The 21833-nt window shown below is 35.4% G+C and overlaps 1 protein-coding gene across 2 annotated transcripts in view; it reads left to right on the plus strand.

Annotated features, from left to right (window-relative positions):
- Nucleotides 1-399: 399 nt before the first annotated feature.
- The window catches only part of CPEB2 (cytoplasmic polyadenylation element binding protein 2), a 47164-nt gene continuing 25730 nt past the window's right edge, over nucleotides 400-21833 (plus strand). Inside the window, exons 1-3 of one of the 2 annotated variants that reach the window (XM_031057956.1) lie at nucleotides 400-898; nucleotides 10924-11014; nucleotides 19034-19084. In XM_031057956.1, the coding sequence (XP_030913816.1) occupies nucleotides 692-898; nucleotides 10924-11014; nucleotides 19034-19084 (349 nt within the window). In that variant the 5' untranslated portion in view covers nucleotides 400-691. The remainder of the gene's footprint in view (nucleotides 899-10923; nucleotides 11015-19033; nucleotides 19085-21833) is intronic. The other variant, XM_031058373.1, reaches the window with a different exon arrangement.

Here is a 21833-nt window from a genome sequence, read left to right on the forward strand (position 1 = left end):
TGTGCAGTAGTCAGTGTTCTTTTTGCTCTTATATGGTAATACTGAGACAATGATATTCAAAATACTGGAGTGGGGGGAATTAAATCTGCCATTTGAATTTTAATTTTTAAATTTCTACTCACTGTAGTGAAATACTACTACTCAGTAGAAACAGAAATAGTATTTTAATAATAATTTTTAATTTATATATTTTAAATTCTTCTATTACTTTTGGAGAGATTTCGTCATATAATAACAAGTAATGTATGATAAAAATGGGTTTCAAGATTTTTTGAAAATTGGTTTTACACCCTGAAATTTTTCTTTTGCATAGCTTTAAAAATGCTACCAGTTGCTAAAATGATAATGATCATAAAAATTATAATCAAAATTGCCTGCACAAGTACTGCAGCATTTTTTGGGGAGACATATGGGGGAGAAGGAGTAACCTTTTTTTTTAATAAAGCTGTGTTTTCTTCCTTACTTCAGTAGGTAATTTACATGTTATCGGAGGAGTGGTTTATAGAAATCTCTGTGTATTGCTTGCTTGGTGGTTGGTTGTTTTGGCATTTGGGTTTTTTTTAAGCAGAAAATAATTTCAAGTATTTTCAGAATAATATAAATTAATCTTTCTTTTTAGCCTCTTCTGAAGCAGTCACCCTGGAGCAATCAGAGCAGCGGCTGGAGCACAGGAAATATATCCTGGGGAGGAATGCATGGCAGAGACCATCGTAGAACTGGAACCATGGGAATTCCAGGAACTATGAACCAGATCTCTCCTTTGAAGAAGCCCTTTTCTGGTAATGTCATAGCTCCTCCTAAATTTACTCGCTCTACTCCATCACTGACACCAAAATCGTGGATTGAAGATAATGTTTTCCGAACTGACACCAACAGTAATACTCTCCTTCCTTTGCAGGTAAGGATGGTATACCTGCTGTGTTCATGGTTTTGCATAGCATTTTTACTTCATTCATTTTAAATGAGAACTAAAAAGTGGTTGCAGTCCTGATACTTGGTTTGAAAATTGTGTTTCTGTATTATTTTTAGTCTTAAATTGCAATTAATCCCCATGTGTTGAGGGTGTTCAGCAATACATGATTCTTACAGTTGAATAAGAATATGGATTGTCAAAAAACATACAAGCTGTAGGCACTGATGAAGCAATAAAACATAGTATGTTTAATCCAGCAAGTATTTTCTGCCTATGGTGATGCTTATATTCTTAAAAATCCCTTTCAGCCTCAGGGTATTTTTTGTTTGCTTTGTCCTTCTACTTAGGCTTTCTTACTTTTGTAGATGGTTCTCAAGTCTTTGACATGTTCATCTTTTATTGGTATTCTAGGCTGATGTTTGCGTGTCAGCAAGATTTTTTCCTCCACATTGTAGCACCTTTTATGTTTTGTCTGGAGGCCCTGTGATTTAGAAGTGTTAAATGGAAGGATGTATCTTAGAACTAAAGATCTGGATTCACCGTCTGAATTTTGCCAGTGACGTCTCATGTGACTTTAAGTCAGTTAACTCCATCCTCAGTAATCTCTTGGTAAAATGTTATTTTTCCCATTTTAGCCTATAATAATTGAGTTATTCCTTGTTAGCAGAGGCCTTTCATTTGTCATAATTGTGACCACATTTGAGCTGTATTTGCATGAATGGCTTTTGTAGCTGAAGTAGTGGCAAAAGGTGCTCCTTGGGACCAGATTACCCTTTAGAGTTCTGGGTTTTCATACCATTTTTCTGGTGAATTTGGCACAGGAGGCCATGTCCTGACTCCATCCAGGTGCACTTGATACTTGCAGTGTTTTTGAAGCTTACCTGATTTTTGGATGTGCCGAAGTTATACTGAAACACACATTTGGACCTGATACTGTCAAGACAGATTCCATTAAGTAGTCTTGCTAGCTGCAATATCGTAGTTGAATTATCTTTTGTGTGAGTAGGAAGATGGCGGTGGGGGGAAATATGTGGTATTCTTCAGGAATTGTGTTCTCTTAAGGAAAACAGATTACAGATAGATGATGCTTTGCAGTGCAGGGCAGCAAAAATAGTAGAAAGTAAATACTGAAATCTGTCCCAAAGATTCCTGTAAATACAGGAATCTGTCCCTGTTAACCTAAGGAACAGATTTAAAAATATTAATGTCATCATACATTGCGACTGCTGCAGCATATACACTGGAATTCGTACATGGCTAAGTGAACGTATTTGCTCATCCAGTATGCCGTACAGGTCCATGTGACCAATACTTTGAATTTTCAGAAGCTTCTACAGCAGTTTTCCAATATTGATGAACTTGTTTTATGTCTAAAGAAGCGTCTTCTGCATTTAGGCTGTCATCTGAATAATTTGTGCCTAATAAGCTAGGAAAGAAATCCTTGCAGTTTAATTTTATAGTATCTTAATGTTTCTGTGTAAGGGTTGGTGGATTTTTTAAGGCCTAATGTCCAAGTAAGAAGTTGGGCATTCTTAATTGTTGGTTACACCTATGAGCACCAGACCACCAATTAAATAGGCCTGTTTGGCTGTATTCATGCTGTTGATCTGTCTATGCTTAAATCTCCCTGACATATATAAAGTCATAGTTGCAGAACACAGTAAAAATAAACCTCTTTGAAGGGTTGCAATGTTATCTGCTGCTATTGTGGAAACACTATATGTTTCCATAAATTATTTTGCTACACTGTCATGTTCTTATTTTTCAGTTAGTACACTATTGTTATATGATTAATTCCTTGTGATGACTGTTACATTTTGCAAGTCATAATGAAAAAGTTAAATGGAGCTTAGAGCTCGTGCTTCTTTTCATCAGGACTTGTTGGCAATTGCCATGCTGTCAAACACCCATCTTGCTGATTTGTACTGTGCTTGTCTCCTTCCATAAAAGGCTGCGGTATTTAGATTGAGAGTTCTTAAAGCTACAGTAGCAACTTCAGAAAATACTAAAAAAATAGTACAAATTAAATTTTGTGCTGTTTGGAAAGTCTAGCACAATAGTATTTACATGCACGTAGAAGGTACCTATCTCTTCCAAGCTTCCACAGAGCAAACACATCTTAGCGTGCGTGTTGGATACATACTACATCATTCACAGTTCAGCAGAATTCCTTTTTCTTTGGGCTAACTGCAGTAATAATTTTGTAGGGGAAGGGGACAAAGCACCACTCTTCCAAACTTTAGCTAGCTCAAAATTGGCAATTTGAAAACTGGCTTCAAAAAGCCAGTGCTTTCAGGGACCTTGTGTAATCTTCAACATTCAGCTACCATTTTTTAAAAATGCTGTATTTTTGTGAAATCCAGATAGTGTTCAGCACATTAGCTGCTCATCCATTTTCTGAAAAAAACACGTACCTCATGCAAATGTGATAAACCACAAAGGAATTATACGCGAATTCAAAGCTTTGCCCTTCCATCAAACTTCTTTATTTTTCGAAGTTTGCATTGCTCGGTGGGCTCCAGAATAGAACTGGCATCAGTTCTGATGAAAAAAAAGCATTTCTTGACATTAAACTAATATACCAGTGACAATGAATGTCATTACTGATAACTGAGTAAACTAATATGAGTATTGCTTGTAGGGATGAAAGCAGATTTTCTGTACTTTCTAGTTAAAACTGAAACATACCCAATATGAAGTTGAGTTCACAATGGCCACATTAGTTCCAGCAAAGCTGCTTTTGCTTGCAGAAGTTATGAAAGACATCTCTTAGGATTTTTTAAAAGTTCAGCAGTTTGCTTTGGTTTTAAGTAAAACATAATTAAACATCATGGCAACACTGATTTAAACATGAGCAAATTAAGCATATAGCCAAGTTTTTCTTATGTGCCTCACTGTTAGAAGCTTTTCTGCCTTTCTCAGGATTTGAATAAAAACTGCATCAAATACAATTCTTTCATAGAAATAAAACCTGTAGATGTAATTTTGTCTAAGTTCAGCCATCCTCCTTCCACCATTGTAGGTACTTCATATAGGGAAGTTGGCTTGCGCTTGAATCATTAAAGGGACAGTTAGAAATCTTGTCAAGTATTGGCACCCTACAAGTTAAGCATTTAATTGAGGGGCCTATTTCTCTCTCCTTAGAGAGAATCTAGGTTCCTTATTTAGATAATCTAATTCTCTAGAAGAACATACCTGCCACCAGTGACCTTATGCAGCCCCTGGGATTCCACTTTAGGCACTTACATTGCATTTCAGGAAGTCAGATGATATGAATAGTCTCTTTTATTCCCTGACCTAAAGTACAAAAAAAAGCCCTGGTTATAGGGTACAAAGCAGAAAATATATTTCTAGACTTTTATGCAAGTGTTTTTACCCAAAAAACACACTACAAGCATATCTGTGGTGAAAACCCAAGGACAGAGATCCTGTTTTGTATATCCACTTTTTTGATTTAAACTGCATGTATGACAAAAATGATTACCTATTCCAACTTTTTACTTTTTTTTTTGAGAATTGCAATTTCTGCTAACTCTACTTTGATTGCAAGCTTAGTTTTTCTTACTGCCTTGCAATAATTTTACTAAAACCTGTTAAAAATGTTTAATACTACATATCAGTGTTTGACTGCTTTCATTCTAGTGAAAACACTTCATTCCATGAACATGAATCTAATTTCTATGTCCCTTTTGAATTAAGGAAATACACCATGTTTCTGTGTGGTTTTCACCTTGCTTTGTCCTTCCTGTTTGTTCAGACAAACAGTGTGTAATGTTCATGGTCCTGAAAGCTGAGTGTTCTTATTCTGTGTTTAAACATAGCTCTCCAGCTGGGGATTGGTATGTGAGGCAGTATCTTGCACAAATGCAGATCTTTCTGTTTCTTTTCCTATTTCTTTTTGAAATGTGCTCAAGTTTTCAAAGAAAGCAAATCACATGAAAAACAAAATGAGGTTTAATGTTGTGTCACAACAGGTGTTAGTTTTAGATATTTAGTTTAAGCAGCTGTCACATTTTTCTGCCTTAGAATCACTTCCATTTGGAAAACTTCAAATTTTCAATGTGATAATTCTAGTATCATTTCATACAGCTTAAGATTTTCAATGGCTAATCTAGATGATACACATACCAGTGAATATTAGGTAAAGAGCAAGTTGTTAAAGCTGAGTTCCTAATGCCATGTTTAGACTCGTAAATGTGGCCAATTTTTTCAAAAGTGTTGAGTGTTTGGCAGCTGGTGTTAAACTTGAAGGCTTTGAGATTATCTAGCTGCCGAGTTTTCTTGCTCTTCAGAGTAATGTGATTGTCCAACTGATCTATAAGCTAGGCTTTACCAGTTTGTTTTTACTGAGGCTATGCTGGAACAGAACAGTTTCAGGGTTTTTAATGTCGTGGATTGATTGCCTGGGCCTGATTTAAAATATCACACACAACCAGGTATTTATGTTTGAGGACCATACTGGGGATATCTCTAATTGGGGAAAGCCGTCTATGGCCGTGCTTTTAACTTCAGTATCACAACCTTTGAATAAAAAGTATTAGGTGCTGCACAGATTAGCCATTCAAAGCAATCAATTAGTGGGAAGTTTGTAGGTCTTACCATGCAAATGTTTTTATGACTTCATATGATATAAGACTTTCCTGCTGCTATTTAAATTTTCTTGAGTTATACAGCTCATTCTATCAATGCAATACAAAATCAGAGTTTGAAAAATTCAACAAAATATTTCACAGCCATGATAGTAAAGGAGTGAGTATATGATGGGTATCTTATCTCACCTTGTTCTCTGAGTTTAAATGAATGTGTTCTCATCTAAGATCCATCCAAAACTACATTTGCTATATGTGCTGATGTATTTGCACTTAAGTACTCAAGACTGTATAGGTATTTCTAGATGTGGGACAAGGGTGTGAGAAACTCAAAACTTGAATAACAACTTTCCTTTCAAATTTCTAAATGTCCCTTTAAATATTTCATTGAAACTCTTAACATACAAATTTTCTAGATTTGCGACATAAGTCAAGATTGCCAAGGCTATAATCATCTACATAGTCTGGTGTCTGGTTGTTTCCAGGTGATGAATACATATTCTTGAGTTGAAGTACTCCAGTATTGGGATTTTTTGTTCATTTTTAAATGTTTATGTAGCTGAGAAGTGGGTGTGTCTTCGCCACAGGACCTGTTCTTGGTGCATTTTAGGCTCAGTTAATTAGCTTATGTAGTTGATGGTGTCATTTTAACTTCAAACGCTTTGCTGTCACAAAAAGGTTGACCATTCACACATGTGTACCAGACATCTTTAGTTCATCTTTACCACTAATGACATTGTGCAAAGTAACCAAGCAATTTTGTGTGTCGACTTTAAGTCTTCCTCCTTGCTTTTTCATACAGCTAAAATTGTAGTTCCAATGGGTTTTCATATTTAGTTTCTCATTTACACTACTTATGGTTTCAGCGAGGGGCTTATGATTATAGTATATCCTCAGTAAAATGAGAATGACTTGAAATGTAGATCTTAGTAGAGGTATTTTAGAATATGTATGTAGAAATTGTTATTACTGCTAGCATTAACAATGAATGCTATATTCGGGTACTTTTAAAGTGTAAATACTTTATTACTAAATCACCTGTCACTTTCTAGTCTTAAAGCACATTTTTATTCAGGGGTCAGATTTAAGGTGAAAAAAAATGGAATTTGTTAATATTTTAGTTGGGGAAGCAGTTTTAAAAAGGATTCTTTAATTTAGCTTTTAACAAACTCAGTTAATTCACCAATGTCAAAGTTGGAGTCCTTTTTGCAGCCAAGTAAGACCATACTTGAAATGACTATAAACTTTGACTTTTTTTCTTCAGCTTCTATCTCATGGTGCTACATTTCTTTAGAATGTGAAGAGACATGTAAAGATTGTTCCTTAAAGATACTACCATTTACAGATTTTAATACCTATGTTAGCATTCCAATTTTTTACTTCAAGTAGTCCCACAAATCAGTAGTTTAAATCATATTTCCAAAAAGTCAAAGATGTCAAACTTCTTAACTATGAAGCAATGTTTGTGGTTCAAAATAAGCAAAATTATTCGCCACTCAATAGCTTTGGTCCTTGTATTTGCTTCCTGAATAAGTGAATATATATAAGCTTAGAGATGTGACTGCAGTTTCTGCAAATGCTCAGACAGGATAATCTTTGCATAAATTGCATGGGTATATATAGAAGTCCTAAGCATAATGTGCCAAAAAAACCTATTTGTTCATGAGTTTAGTGCTGAAACTTGCTCTTCAGAGAAAACTGCCCTTCTCCCATTCACACGTATTCAGATGCATGGCTTGGGGACTACTTCTCAAATGCATCTCTTTGGGTGTACTTTGCATGACATTATCAAAAGCTGCTTCTAACACTTGTATTCTGTGGGAAGGATACTTTGTGCTTTTCCTATTCCTAAACTAACATTTTCTGTAAACTTTCTTACATAGATGATTTTTTACTTAACCATATATAACTCAGTCTGCAGTCATGATTCTGATATGGGAAAGGTAGATCAAGCAGGAGTCAAACATTTGGACAGTTAAAAGTAAAAAACTAGTCTGAGAATTTGTAGTGCTTGGGAGAAGTTAACCATCAGCTCTGAGGGGAAAAAAAGCTAGCATTTTGTTGTGACATTCCACTGAGATACCTTCTGACACAACAAGAGTTCACTTGCTCCTTAGCACAGGACTGATGAGCCACAGAGCTGAAGGAAATTAAAAATATTTAACGGGAATTCAACCTTGACAATTCTGGAGTCAGGATGATAGAAAGTGTGTATTAACATACATGCTTAGGTATGAGTGCCTTTGCACCACTGGTTATCTTTAGTTTTATTATTTCAACAGGGTTGATAAGCAGTTATCTTCCAAAACAATCAGAAACTGTCTTTAAGACAACACGGAAATAGTTCTAATTTTTAGGACTACTTCCATGTTGTTTTAAAGGTAGGCCCAGGTTGTTTTAGAAGATAACTGCTTATCAGTTATGTTGAAATAATGAAACTAAAGCTAATCCTAATTCTTGGGACTGTTTTCACATGCATGGAGATCTGGAACAATCATGGTCTGTGATAGTGCTTTTCATGCTTGTCTTAAAAATCGACCAAAAGCGTAATGGAAGTTTTCTGATTCAGTAGTGCCTGCTGTGATGGAATTGTCCAGTTTTAACAGACCTTTCTAGAAAATACTGGCTGGTGTGTGACCTACATCACTGAAATACCTAAGTTCTGCTTTGAAATTAAAGCTTCCTATTAGCATAGATGATAACTGTTCTGTTGAAAGATATGATGTACATATTTGGGGAGCTCAAAGCAATATTGTAGCATTAGAAAGCTGAGCTGCGCCAAGGTTTAGAATGAACCTCGTACCCAAAGAATTACTTATTCCTTTAGAGACAGTTAAATTTCAGGTAGTGTTGCTTTATAGTATGCAATTCATCAGTGTCATTTGGAATAGAGATGAAAATTTTGAAGCAGTGATTACCAAGATAGTACCCAAGCTCACAATTGGATAGTGTGATGCGTGGGCAGTGGGATAGCAGAATGCAATTCCCATATTTAAATTCGGCTGTACTGAAGTGTATTCACAATGTTTCTGTATTGTGTGGTATCTGCCCATTGTATGTTTCCACTGCCCAAAATTAGGTAATGCAATTCAAGGAAACAAACCACAAACTTTCTAAAATGGATGGGAAAAGCTTATTTTTCCTTCTGCTTCTAGCAGAGCAAGACCTTCTGCTTTATATACACAGAACTTTAAAAATAGAATGATGCAGGGGTGAAGTTGGAATCATTGCATCATGTCACCCAGTAGAGCAGTTTACAAATAAATTGCAAGATCATGTTCCATGTTTTACTTTGCCATTCCTCTGTAAGATCTAGGACCCAGTAGCCCAGTTGTAGGAATTAACCATGGCTGAGCTGCCCACAGAGTGTCATTAAGTCTATAATAATGACCATTTCCCAGACAGCTATGTGTTACCTGAACACATATGTATGTAGCAGTGTTAAAATAAATAAGAAAATTTGTAATGAGCCTGTTACAAAGATGAAACACCATATACAGCTCAGTCTGGTTTTTACCAATACTAGTGTTTTTCCCTCATCAGCTACAAAAGTAGCAAAGCTTGTTTTGTCTTTACTCAGGGTTGGTTTTTGCAAGAGCTCTGACTACCTACCAGCTAGTGCTGTAAACTGAATTTAAGACTTCATTAACAATCCTGATGAGATACCTCCTGAATGCTAGGGGACAGTAGGGATCAGATCCAGCTTGGTCACTGCTCACACCTTCTATAGAAAGCAAGTTTGCTGTGGTAAGCAGGTTCTTTTCATTGTGCTGTTGAGAAACAAACCTGTAAGGGCATGGAAGCAGATTAGTCACTTCAGTTTCTTTTGGTGGTTCTCAGGGCAACTAAACTGAACAAAAGCCAGCCAGTCCCAAAATTAAGGTTGCTGTGAACTAAAATAGTGATGGTAGCTTTTTGGCAATCAAACCAGGTTGAAGATTGCCTCATGAAGTGTCAGTGGCATTTGGTCCGAGATGTGGCCAGAGACAAGAGAAACCTACATTTTTAATTTATCATTAAAATTGTCAGTGTTCCAATATTAATTTGATCAGATACTTTATTTTTTAACAGATTGTTTACCCAGTAGGAGCCCATTACTCTTAATAGCTGTTTGAGATAGAGAGAGGTGGGAAAAAAAGGCTTCTTCCTCTTCATCCCAACATTGACTAAACTTTTTAAGACATGAAACTCTGGTTTCATCATGGCAAAGCTGATCAGAAGTCAAAGTGTGTGATTCATAGAAAACTTCTGTTCCAAAGCTTACTTTTTTTACTCCTCTAATGTGAAGAATACCTGTTTGCTGAGGGATGTAGTTTGAAATGAATCTGTGGTTCTGCTGAACTGTCATGGAAAGTCACAGTGAATGTGGGATACACCTTCTGTCCCTGTTATATACATACTAATGCATGGCTGCATCTTTAGGGGATTTCACCAGTCCTGGGATGTATATTCATCCTACTCTGCTGAATTACTAGAGTGAAGACCACAGTAAAATTAAGGCACAATTGTAGGATTTAAGTGCAGTACAGTCTAGGCAGAAGCCTTGAAAGTAGAAGAGATTGTAGGTTTACACAAACTGTTTTCAGTTTCTAAAAGGTATCCCAGAAAGACCAAAGAATTTAGGAGTCATCTTTTTTCTGTGTCTGTATCTTGGGTGTATTGGAAAACATGGGAGAAAATGTCTTGGGTAAAACAAAATCAGTGAAAACATACTCAGTTCATTGCAATAACTTTTATTACTGTCAGTGAAAGTTTTTGTAAAGACAGTACGGTAACTTTCTAATAATCATACATAAAATAAATTGTTCTCTATGAGGCTGATAATCTATTAGTAAGATTTGTGGCATTTTCTTTTCATAGTTTAGCTTTAATTTTCCACCCTTTAACCATCAAGGGCTGACCATTTGTAACTCAAATCTTCATGTACAAAGGCCCTGAAGCCAGCAAGCATGGCCTCTGGCAGGGGCTGGTGGCCAAGCACCAAGAAAATGCTGTCTGTTATGTGACATGACTGTCCTTGTCCTGTAGTTCCTCACCTTCCTCACTATTATGCATGAAATGAAATTGAACTCTTACAGACACTAGTCTCCTTCATTAATCAGCTTTTGCATAACTGTGCTGTGGATCACTAGAACTGATTCAAGCAGTTTTGAAGGAAACAGGCATTCACAGGCTGTCAAATGCATACACAGCATTTGTTCACACTGCATCATCACACAGAGTTCTTCACACTGCATCTCTAGTTTATATTTGGATGCTGTTAAAATTACAGTTAATAAAATTAGATCTTACTTGGTATCATTGTCCATCTTCAGTGTCTGAGTGGGCAGCTGTTAGAAGGAACTTGTGTTTTCCTTTCAAGTTTTTTGTTAAAAACTACAGAATTTGTATACCAATACTAAGGCTTTTGTTTTCTTTTAGGATCGAAATAGAATGTATGACAGTCTGAATATGCACTCTTTGGAAAACTCCCTTATTGACATTATGAGAGCAGAGCATGATCCACTTAAAGGTATGTTATTATGCTGAGTAAAGAAAAAAGGGTTGTCCATTCTGCATATTTGAATGAATACTGATTGTTAATTTAGATTCTAAGTTCATATTAAAGTGGAATATTTTTTTCACACAGGTGAAAAGTCAATCTTAAGCTGTCTTTTACTGAAAACATTGTTTCACAGTCACTTAAAACAAACCACTCCAAGTGCTGCCATGTAATTTTCCCTTTCTCTACAGTGAAGGTTGAAAAAAAACCTAAGTCAATTGATAAAATCAGGATTTTTCCTTTAAAATATTTTTTCAAATCTACTGGAGGATACTGATGCATCCAAATCTGAAGAAGTCCAGAAATACAGTTACCTTTAGAATGCTGGTTCCTCTTACAGTCCTGAGCTGTTTAAATCATTTGGCCACAGCAGGGAGCATATAGCTAGTATATGTGGGCTTCCATTGTAACTCCTGTTTTCACTGTGCATTAACTCACTCTTGTGAATTCTGTTCTTCCATACTTTCTCAGGTAGCATTTACTATTGACTATCGGGGCAGGGAGCACAAACAGTTTCACTTGGGCTGATCAGATGTTACTTCATTTGTGGTGTTCTAATTAGATAAACACAATCTGATTTTAAAATTATCCAAGACTTTAGGCTTGCTTTGTAGAAATTAAATCTCTGTATTGAAGCAATAGAAAAAAAAAAAACCAGGGTTTTTTTCAGCATTATTTACTCCCATCCAGTCTCCATTTCTAGAGGTTTCTATACTTACTGTATATTGCATTAGTGCAGAAAAGCCTGTTGGTCTCCTAATTTGAAGGACACCTTGCTTGTCTGCTCATGATTCTTTTAAGATCTGTGTAATTACTTGGAAGACCTGTAGCATTGAGATAGCATTTAATGGTATTTTAAGATTTAAAATAGTTAGCCTAAAGTTTGGAGTTTTTTCCCTAGCTGAAAACCTCTACAAAGCATCTTTAAGTATCCAGCATTTACTTAAACTGTTAATTTTCCTCTACTTTAAAGTAAGTGGAAGCCAAAATTAAATTTTCTTAGATGTTTTTAAATCTGATCTCTTCTTTGTTATGGCCCAGAGAGAATTAATTCCATTTTAGCAATTTTATTCGAGTCCATTACTAAACTCAGTTTCTGTCTATCCTACACGTTTGTAAAACATTAGGTAAAACAAAAGGTTTGAAGCCTGTAAACAGCTAGCCCAGTGGTGACTGCTGTGTGCTAAAAGCATGCATATCTCTTCAAGGCTGAAGTGACCAGGTGTGTCATTCCTCTTCCAGAGGATTCCTGTTTCTAATTGCCACACTCAGGTGGTTACTACTTCTTTCCTTGTCTGAAAGCTGCTGTTAGGCATAAAGCTAGAGAGTGCAGATCTTCTGCCATTGGCACCTCTCACATTCCTGAAGATGAAAATCACTGTTTCTTCTTTCTGTACATGCTGACATGACAAATGGAATTCGTTGCTTGGTTCCCCCTGCCATGTCACTGTTTTAATTTTATGTCTGTAATGCAGAAGAGATTTCAGAGGCACAGTGAGCACAGAAGATACTAATTTTTATTTTTAGTAATCTCTTTGTATTTCATTATGTTACGACAGATTAAAATAATGTATTTCCAATAATAATTTTCCAAGGAGAGTAATGGAAGAAAAAGCTTTAAGACTTGAAAGTTAATTTGGTTCATCCGTAGATACCTTGAAAAACTCAGTAGTTTCCATCTGTGCTTTTTAGGGACATGAGAATATGGTGTCAGTCTACAGTTAAGAGATTTTATTTTTTTTTAACAGTTAAACAGCTATGTTCTTGCAGTGAAAATTCTGCTAAGTTTTATGTTTGAACTAAAACAGATGGAAGCCATAGATAGTGATAAACTCAAAGGAAATCAATTTTTCTGTTCGAGTGCCAGAGTACAATGCACATGCCAACTGAATTTAAATAGAGTAATTGTGTGCTGCTATTTAAGTTGATGGATAAGATATTTTTTCTCCGTGGATGTGAGTTCAGCTGAAACCGCTATGTTATTAACAATAAGGCATGAGAAATGTTCTTTACAGACTGAAAATGGTAGGAGGAGACGTTGTGGTGTATTGGCCTTTTAGTTCTTCTCTACTGTCTTCTGATTTTTTTTCACCATTAATGGGAATTTCTGTAATTTCTGAGCAACTTTAACTTCTTTTTTTTTTTCTTTTCTCTGCCAGACATGAAACTGTAATTTGGTTATACCAGTCTCTCTGGCTTTGCACCACAGAAAATCTTAACATTTACTTAAAACTCCATCATATTTGCTTGCAGAATGCACAGGATTAAGAATATTATTATTATTTGTTGCTCTTATTAATATACAACATATTTTGTTGCAACTAAAGGGTATTTTGTAACTAGAGAATATTTTTATGACAAGTTTTCAAGTAAATATAAGCACACTAAAACAATGCATCTTTTATGTCTGATCACAGGAGTAAAATGAAAGTCCCTGGAATTTTAAGCACGTGTTTCAGATTTAGCTGCTTACAATATCTGGACTATGACTAAGCATCTTGTCTCAAATTTTGCTCAATGCAGAGCAGACAGTCTGTGTACTAGCTCATAGCTTCAAGTTTTGCATGTCAAGATCCATTTTAGGAGCAAGTCAAATTTCACCAGTTTTGCTTTCGTGAACTTGAAAAAAAATTATTTCAAATATGATTCACTGAAAGCTAAGTTTATGCCTGACAGAAAATTGTTTATAGATGACTAGTTTTGGCTTTGCTTAGACAAAGCCTTGTCATTACAACACATATGATCAAAAGAAAAGTAATTTTTAGCTTTCAATAAGATACTTTTGAGGTGGAGTAATAGGGAGAAGATGTTTGGCTTTACTAGTCATTGCAGCAGAAATGCTGATCATATTAAAACTAATCTTTCCCATGCATAATTTCCCTTTCTTGAAATGCATTTCATAACAATACCTTAAGTAATGTTTAAGATTATCCCATCCATTCAATTCCAGTGAAATAAAAACTGAAGTTAAATTAATTCATTTTTATATCATTGGTCTTAAATACCCTTTTTATTCTTCTAATAGTTCTTAAAACAATTGAGAGAAAAATTAAAATGATAGCCTGACACATAGAGGTATTGCTAGTATAACTCTTCAGACATACCACTTGTGTACCTGGTTTTCTTTTTTCCACTTCTGCTCCCCCAAATATCAATGTATTTTGCTGTCAAGAAGCAGGAAAGACAGGATCTTTGGGCTGGAAAAGATTATAGAGAAAGCTTAGAAGCAGTTGTTACATTTTCTATGCAATATATATTACTGTTGAGGAGACTGATTTAATGGGATTCTAATATTACCTGCTGTTTAAAACATCTTTCCAGTAAAGATTGTGGCACAAAGAGCATTGTCTTTCTTTCAAAGGCATTTGTTCTATATTTTATGTTATGAAGCTCTAAAGTTTAAACCTGCACAGTTTCTTCCTAGAGTAATTCAAATTGTGCCAAGAAAAGAATTTCTGAGGCTGGAAAAAAATATAGAGGAAAAATTCTCTCCCTTGTCACATAAAAGGCTTTGAAATCTTACATACACATTGTTACTTCTTTCTTTTTTAGAAATTTTTTCTGATAAAAGAATATATTTGAGATTTGATAAACTGATTTGTCTGAATACATGGATTATCAGAGACAGCTCATTTGGCCTCGTGACTTGCACAGTTCATAGGCAAGCACTGGGAAATGCAGTCTCTGGGCTCTCTGTAACTAGGTGTTGGCCAAACATGGGTTTGTGCTGTTGTCTTAACTACACTGGTTCCAAAACTGTGCTTTCTGAAACTGCTGTCATCCTCAGCCATTCTCTCTTACTGGGAAATGCTTGACTTGGAAGCTTTTTCTGTTCTACTCAGGAGATCTCTTGGAAAAAAAAAGGAAAAGGATAAGGAGTTTTTGATTCTCAGTCTCTTCATACAACAAACTAAGACTTTTTTTAAAAAGGGGGAGAGTAGATATGAAGTATCGAACTTGGGAATCTGTGAGTCAGTAATGTTTTAATATATGGGGATTCCTTTAACAGTTCAGTTAAATAGGAATAAAAACTATGCATTTCTAAAAGTAGATTTGAGTTTGCCTTAAAATAAAAAGTGAGTATGCCAAAAAGAAGTTTACAAAAATTTATATTTCCTTTGCCCCATCAGTAACATGAGATTACAGAAATGTTGGTAAAACTGAGTTTGTTACTCTTTCCTCATGTTTGGATTAGCAAGACTCTTAATTTGATTCAGTGGCTATAATGGCCCGCCAAAACTTACTTGAAGCTTTTAATTTTTTTTTCTGTCCTTACAGAAGAATGCATTGAGAAATATGTGTGAGGCAGTCAGTGCCATTAATATTAATTACATTTAGGTAAGGAAGAGGAGGCTAGATTTGATAGAACTCTAGTTGTATAAGGAGTGTCAGGCATACCTGCTGCTTCTTGGCAATGCTAGTTTCAATTTAGCCATGATACATGAGAATTATTAATTAGCAGTAGCATGGTGAAGTTGCAAGTTCAGGTTTGCATAGAGAGTTTGTGTAACATTATGATCTTTGATACAAAATGGTAATATTAGGCACTTTATTTGTTCCAGATAGTAGGAGGTTACAAATTTTGGATCTGTAGACAAGTTCTGTAGAGAGGTAGTAAATTAATTTCCTAACATTTTTCAGGAATGGACTAAGTCTACTGTTTAAATATTAGATATTTTCTAACTAATTGGTAGCTGACTTTAAACTAGTCAATCATCTTTATTGTTAAAACTACCTTTTTAAGCAGGTGGAGACCACTGGAACTGCTAAAAGACCATTGAATGGTTTGTACAGTTCTAGATTACTGACACTGAAACAGCATGGGATTAGACAGGATTTGTGCCTTGTTCTTAAAATGGTATCTGTTTTTTAATGCATCAAACAACATACAGTGAAAATAGCCAGCTAGAAAGATGTATGTGATAGAAGCAAAGTAAATTGTTAAAAGATGGTGCTCCCATCTTCTGTATTCTACATACTGATATTATAAGTGAGGTTTAAATAGTAAATGTCCATTTAACTAGAATAACCTGTTCAAAAATGCTGTGGTCTGAGCTCTGTATAATACTGAGGTGTATAAAACTGATCTTGAACCCAATTCTACGTGTGAAATGTTCTGAATTTATATATGTCATGAAATTCAGGTGGACAGCCTAGAAAACTGTTCATTTTACTTCAACAGATTAAGCTGACAAATAAGAACCTAAACTAACATTATAAATAAGTAGCAGTGATTGCATTTTGAAAAAGTAAGCAAACATTCTATGTTTAAAATGTTCTTAAAGTTGTATGTCCAAGTGGTAGACCAGGTAACAAATACAGGGGTTTAGTTCGCGAGAATGCAGTAAAGTGTGATTTCATTGAAAGAACCATGTAGAGAAAACTTAGAAGTATCAATACAGCAGTGTACTGAGTATTGTGTTAGTTATTTTCCTTTCTAACCTTGAAATCAGTCATTGTGTGAGTTAGCAAATTCATCTCCCCCGCAATGAGATGGGGTTTTGGGCTGCCGTAGTGGGCCGAGCTGCCTGGTGCAGTCCTTTGCTTCCACTCAGTGAGAAGTCCTTCATTATTTCAGCTTGGCATATGTGTTTCAAATGCAGCTTATTAGTGAAGCTATAAAGGAAAAAAGCAAAAGAATGCAAAAGCAGAATTGCATAAACCTAGAATTTACTATTTTTTAGAAGTTTTCCTCCCCAAATGTTGACACTGGTGAGTTTCTCTCTCCTACTAGGCCTTCAACCTGACTTCTGTTTATGTAATCATTGCAGGAAAAAAAAACCTATCCTTTGTCTCTCTTGCTAAATAGGAAAAGAGGATAAATTCAGACAGGGAGAAAGACTGTCACCACAGAGTCAAGGAAGTTTGAGATATGTCTCACAATTTCATGTGTTTTTCTCGATAAATACAGCATTCTGATTTGCAGATAATACTGTTGCAAATGTTTCTATAGCAATGTATATAAACATGATATGACAGTGATCTTCTGAAATTCTTGCTGTTAGACAAATGAATGTTAGCCTTGATAACAGAAGAAACCTAACATAACAGCAGAAACCTAAGTATAGCAAAGTAAGTTAAACACCAGCCTGAGCTGTGGCAGCTCCCAGACTGCAATTTAAAGATGCCTTTTTCCTGATTTTTTGCCTATTTTACCAGCATGCATTGCTGGTGGAATTTTTATAGTTCAAAGAAACATTAGATATAGTTGTAGATGTTCAGTATAACAGAAGAAGTATATTAAAACTGGACACTTTGAAGACAAGAAACATAGAGACAGAGGCTCCTATGAAGGTTTTTGTGTTTAGTGTTTTGTTTAGCCTGCTCAAAGATTCTGTTGAAGTTAGAGAAGACAGCAGAGTCTTTCTGGGTGGAATTCATCTGCCCTTCTCCAGGAGCCTGCTCTAGCTTTTCAGTGCTTCCAAATTCAACAGCAAATTGTTCTTACCTAATCTGCAGGTGTTCTGATACCATCCATTCTTACAATAATAAAATCTATGGGACAACAAATAGTTCACAGCTGTATAAAAATCTTTTTTTTCCACAATGCCTGTAAATAATAAGGCTGAACAAAATTTCCTAAATTATCTTAATCTTGCTATTTTGAAGTTTTACATTTCAGAGTTTGCAATGTGTATATTTTCAAATTATTTTTTGGCAGAAAATTACCATGTTGGTTTCTTAAAGGAGAAGAGGAAAACGTAAACCCTATTATTTACGGATTTACAACAAAAATATTTTTTATTTAACCCCAAAGGTGTCCCTTGGGACTCAGAACTACTTAAAGACATTTCTAGTCTTACTGCTAAGCTCGTGGGTTTTCCAGCAGTAGAGGACCAAACAGAATATGATAAGAATTCCTTGACAGCTTTAATATATAGCTTGCTGATTTGGTTTTCTTTCTTCCCCCCTGGGGTTTCTTTTTCTTGCAAGCCATCTGCATATATACGACCCTTTAAAATGTGTGAGTTCTACATGCCCATTGCTTCCACACTGGGTTCTTCTTAATGCCTCTACAAGCATTCCCATTTCCTTCAGAAGATTTAGATGTTTAAGTCACAGTATTCATATATAATGTTCTTCAGATTAAAAGCAAGCAAATATATTTGAATAGCAGGATAGATGCAATGCAGTTTTTTGCACATTCAACCACAGTTTTTTCAAACACAGCAGTTATTGTAAATGTCTTTCTAGGTCAGTGTGCACTACTGGTATATTTGCAGCTTCCTGTAAAAAGAAAAAGTCTCCTTTAATAAAAAGGAATTTGCAGTGAACAGACTCTTCAGCTGTGTATTTGAAACCATTCATTTAAGTACTGAAGTATAACGTGCCACTGGTGTAGTAAAATGCAATTCTTGAAAAATTCTAATGTCATGATAAAAGGTTTACATGTAATTTTTTATTCTGTCTAAAATGCTGAAAATTTTATCTAAAATAGTCTTTAATTTTGTTGAATCTGTATATAAGCAACTGCTCTAATGTTGCTAGACTTACTGAAAAATATTACATACCAGGGTTATATGAAATACACCAAGATGCAGTCATAAATCAGTTAATAAAATTTGCATGCCTTATTTCTTACTAACATGATTTTTCTTAAATTGCTTCAGTAGAGAAGCATTAAGTTGTAGAAATGCCACTCTGTTAAGCAATGTGCATAGTGCAGTTATTCACAGTCACTGTGAAAGAGGAGACTAAAGCAGTCAGCACTATTTCTGGGTGTCATGAAACAAAAAGTGGCTTTATCCTATTGGAGCTGATCCCAAAGTACACTGCAGATCTTATGACCAGAGAATTAAGGTTAAGAAGTCTGTTCTTGTCAGCTTTAACTTGGGTCAAGGGTATTGTTGGTTAATGTGCTTGGAGTTAAATATTAGCTCTTTATTTCCCTTAGGCAAATTCTAAACAGTGATTTTTCATTATTTTTTCTAGCATAATAGCTAAAACCTCTGCATTTGTTTTGTTCTTTGGTTTTTGTTTTGTTTTAAGGTCGCTTGAGTTATCCACATCCGGGGACTGACAATCTTCTGATGTTAAATGGTAAGTTCTAATCTTATAACAGTTTCTAATTATCTCTAGCTTAGTTTAAATCTGACATGTTGGTATAAAATTATACTATGCTATTCTGTTACTGAATTACTTGCCTCTGGTCTTCAACCCTGATGGGACTGTTGCCATTTCTTGGAGTTGAATAGCAAGAGCTAATCTTGCAACAGACTTTCATTATATCTAGCTTATTGGAAATCTGAAATGCTCATAATGATGCACTATTCTGTTTTGTTCTCAAGCAATCCAGGGGTATGTTTTCCCAAGAGCTGTAGGAAACCTATTATACTGAAACAGGAATTAGAAAAATAAGAATGCCAGAAACACATGTTTTTCTATATTGAGTAAATAAAGAGTGAACTAGACACTTTGCATTACACTCATGTGAAATAACATTTTATTTTTGCTGGGGTTTTTGAAAGTGGCTTTTGTCAAGCACGTGTCTACCCATGAAATATGCTGAAGTTAGAGTTCATGTTCATGTTCCTTTCCCAGTAGGTCAGACTTCATGAACATCTGCTACTCAGTGAAGGCATGAACTTTAGCCTTTGTTCAAGGCTAAAGAAGGAAGCACAGCTTGGTAATCCATCTAAGTCAATAATAAATCAGGGGTTTTGCACATAAGTGTTTTCTGCATTGGGAAAAATTAGAGCTGTAGTGCCGCAGCTTCTCTAGATTAGAAGACATGGAAGCTGATGTACACAAAGTACACACTTTTGTCAGTCACTTGATGAGTCTAAGTGTTAACAGTAAAGATCTCTTAATAAAAAAATGGCCGGAACACATTCGTTGCTGTTTGAAATTATATGGAGGGTTGTTTTTTTGTTGTTAGGTTTTGGTGGTTTTTTTTTTTCATTGCCTTACCCATTCTGCACAGTCATTTACACTTGTGCAAATGGATAAAAAATGCAAGGAAATATCTATTTTGCCTGCATAACACTGAGCAAATGTTTAAAATTGTTTAAAATTTTAAGGAAACTAAGATTTACCTTTATACCCAGTAAAGGAAAATACTGCACAATGGCCATTTGAAGAAGTAGATCCTTTGGTATTGAATAGATAACTTTAAGATAATGAAGTATCTTGGAAAGAAAAAACAGGTACTTAACTATAGAAATAAAATCAGCGTTCAGCCAACGCTGTATTGATTCCTCTACACTGAATATCATTGTGCTTGATGTCACAATATTTACAACATTTTACTTTCTGTATTTAACTGCAGCTTTAAGACCTGTTCTGCAAACTGGTTTGTTCAGGTAGTATATGTGCAATTGGCATTATCTGCTGCTGTACAAGGAAGTGTTAGATGGGAAGGTATGCAGAGAAACTGAAGTATTTCAGTGAGGTAGCTGTAAGAGATTAATATTTTAATTTGTTTAATTTTACTTAGAATGGTGAACTTCTCTTTTTAGAGTTTTGCATGCTAAAAAAGCACATGGGAGCTATTGTTACTCTATGGAATATCTAGGAAAGAAGGAGTTTTTTGTTATCATGAGCACTGGAGAAATACAGTGGTACCAGTCTATCCTAAAATCTGAGCACAAAGCTAGAACATGCACTGAAAAATATCTTGCTTTTAATGCTTATGTGGTTTCTCTTGTACTTAGAAAGGTAGCACTTAGTGTGACTGCTGTCCTCTTTAAAAGCTGCAATATTATTTTCAGCCTTCAGTAAGTGAGATAAAAATAACAGTTTAAGTATCTAAAAGGTGCTGCAACACATAATTTTTTAAATTATGCCCTTTAGAATTGAGTTCAGTGCCTTGTTGTGTCTCTACCACATAGCTGGAGTCTGATGTAGCTGTTGGTGCAGGCCAGGGCAGTCAGGAATGCTCTTCAGAGCCCCTGCAGGTTGGCATGTCTTAACTGCAGCTTCTTGCAGCTCAGGAACAGAAGCACTGGAAACAGCTTTTGGGGAGCTCCAGCTGCTCAGACTCTGCACAACCTTTCTTTCTTAGCAAGAATTGAGGGACTCCCTCCAAATGTGCAGTAATGAGAATTATGGTTTGAACACCTGTTGATGAACTTGTAAACTTCCATTTCCTTCTCCACTTAAGTGGGTTCAAGCCAACATTTCCCTCTGTCCCTGTAACTGGTGCCTTGGGGGAAGATTTGGGAAAAGAAGAGTTGGTAATTCAAAGACTCCTCATTTGTCCCTTAATTTCTCAGTAAGTACTGCAGTAGCTATGAGGAGGAGCAGGAATACCAGCCCTTCATGAAAGCAAATCACAAATATTTTTCAACACCCTCTGCCCATTTTTGCACACACTAATACTTAACACTGACCCTCTCTGGATTTTAGTGAGATTAACTGTAGTGGACTGGTATCTCTGGATTCCAGAAAGGTTCTAACATGACCCAAGCTGAAATTGTGCAGCCCTTTTAAGACTAAGCACTTCTAGATAATACTTTTTTTGGGTAGTTTTTCCACTTCTTAAATGATAGATTTTTCCACCTCATTTAAAATGTACTTACTGAACTGTACCTAATATTAATATTTACAGTTTTCATTATTTAAATTAATGAAATGAACTAAAGGAAACCTGATTTATGTATTTTAATAAATTATGTATAATTATGTATCTGTTTCAGCTTAAGCTGTAAAAAAAAGTAATGCATTTTTAATGACTGTTATCTCTCAAAAGTCAAAAAAAGATACTTTGGAATGGGTATACCTGATTGCAGCTTTCTCAGCTTAGAGAGAACATTTTTGAAGCAAGTAATAATGCAAGAGTCAAGTTTAT

Source organism: Geospiza fortis, unplaced genomic scaffold (assembly GCF_000277835.1).
Source record: "Geospiza fortis unplaced genomic scaffold, GeoFor_1.0 scaffold40, whole genome shotgun sequence".
Classification (NCBI taxonomy): Eukaryota; Metazoa; Chordata; class Aves; order Passeriformes; family Thraupidae; genus Geospiza; species Geospiza fortis.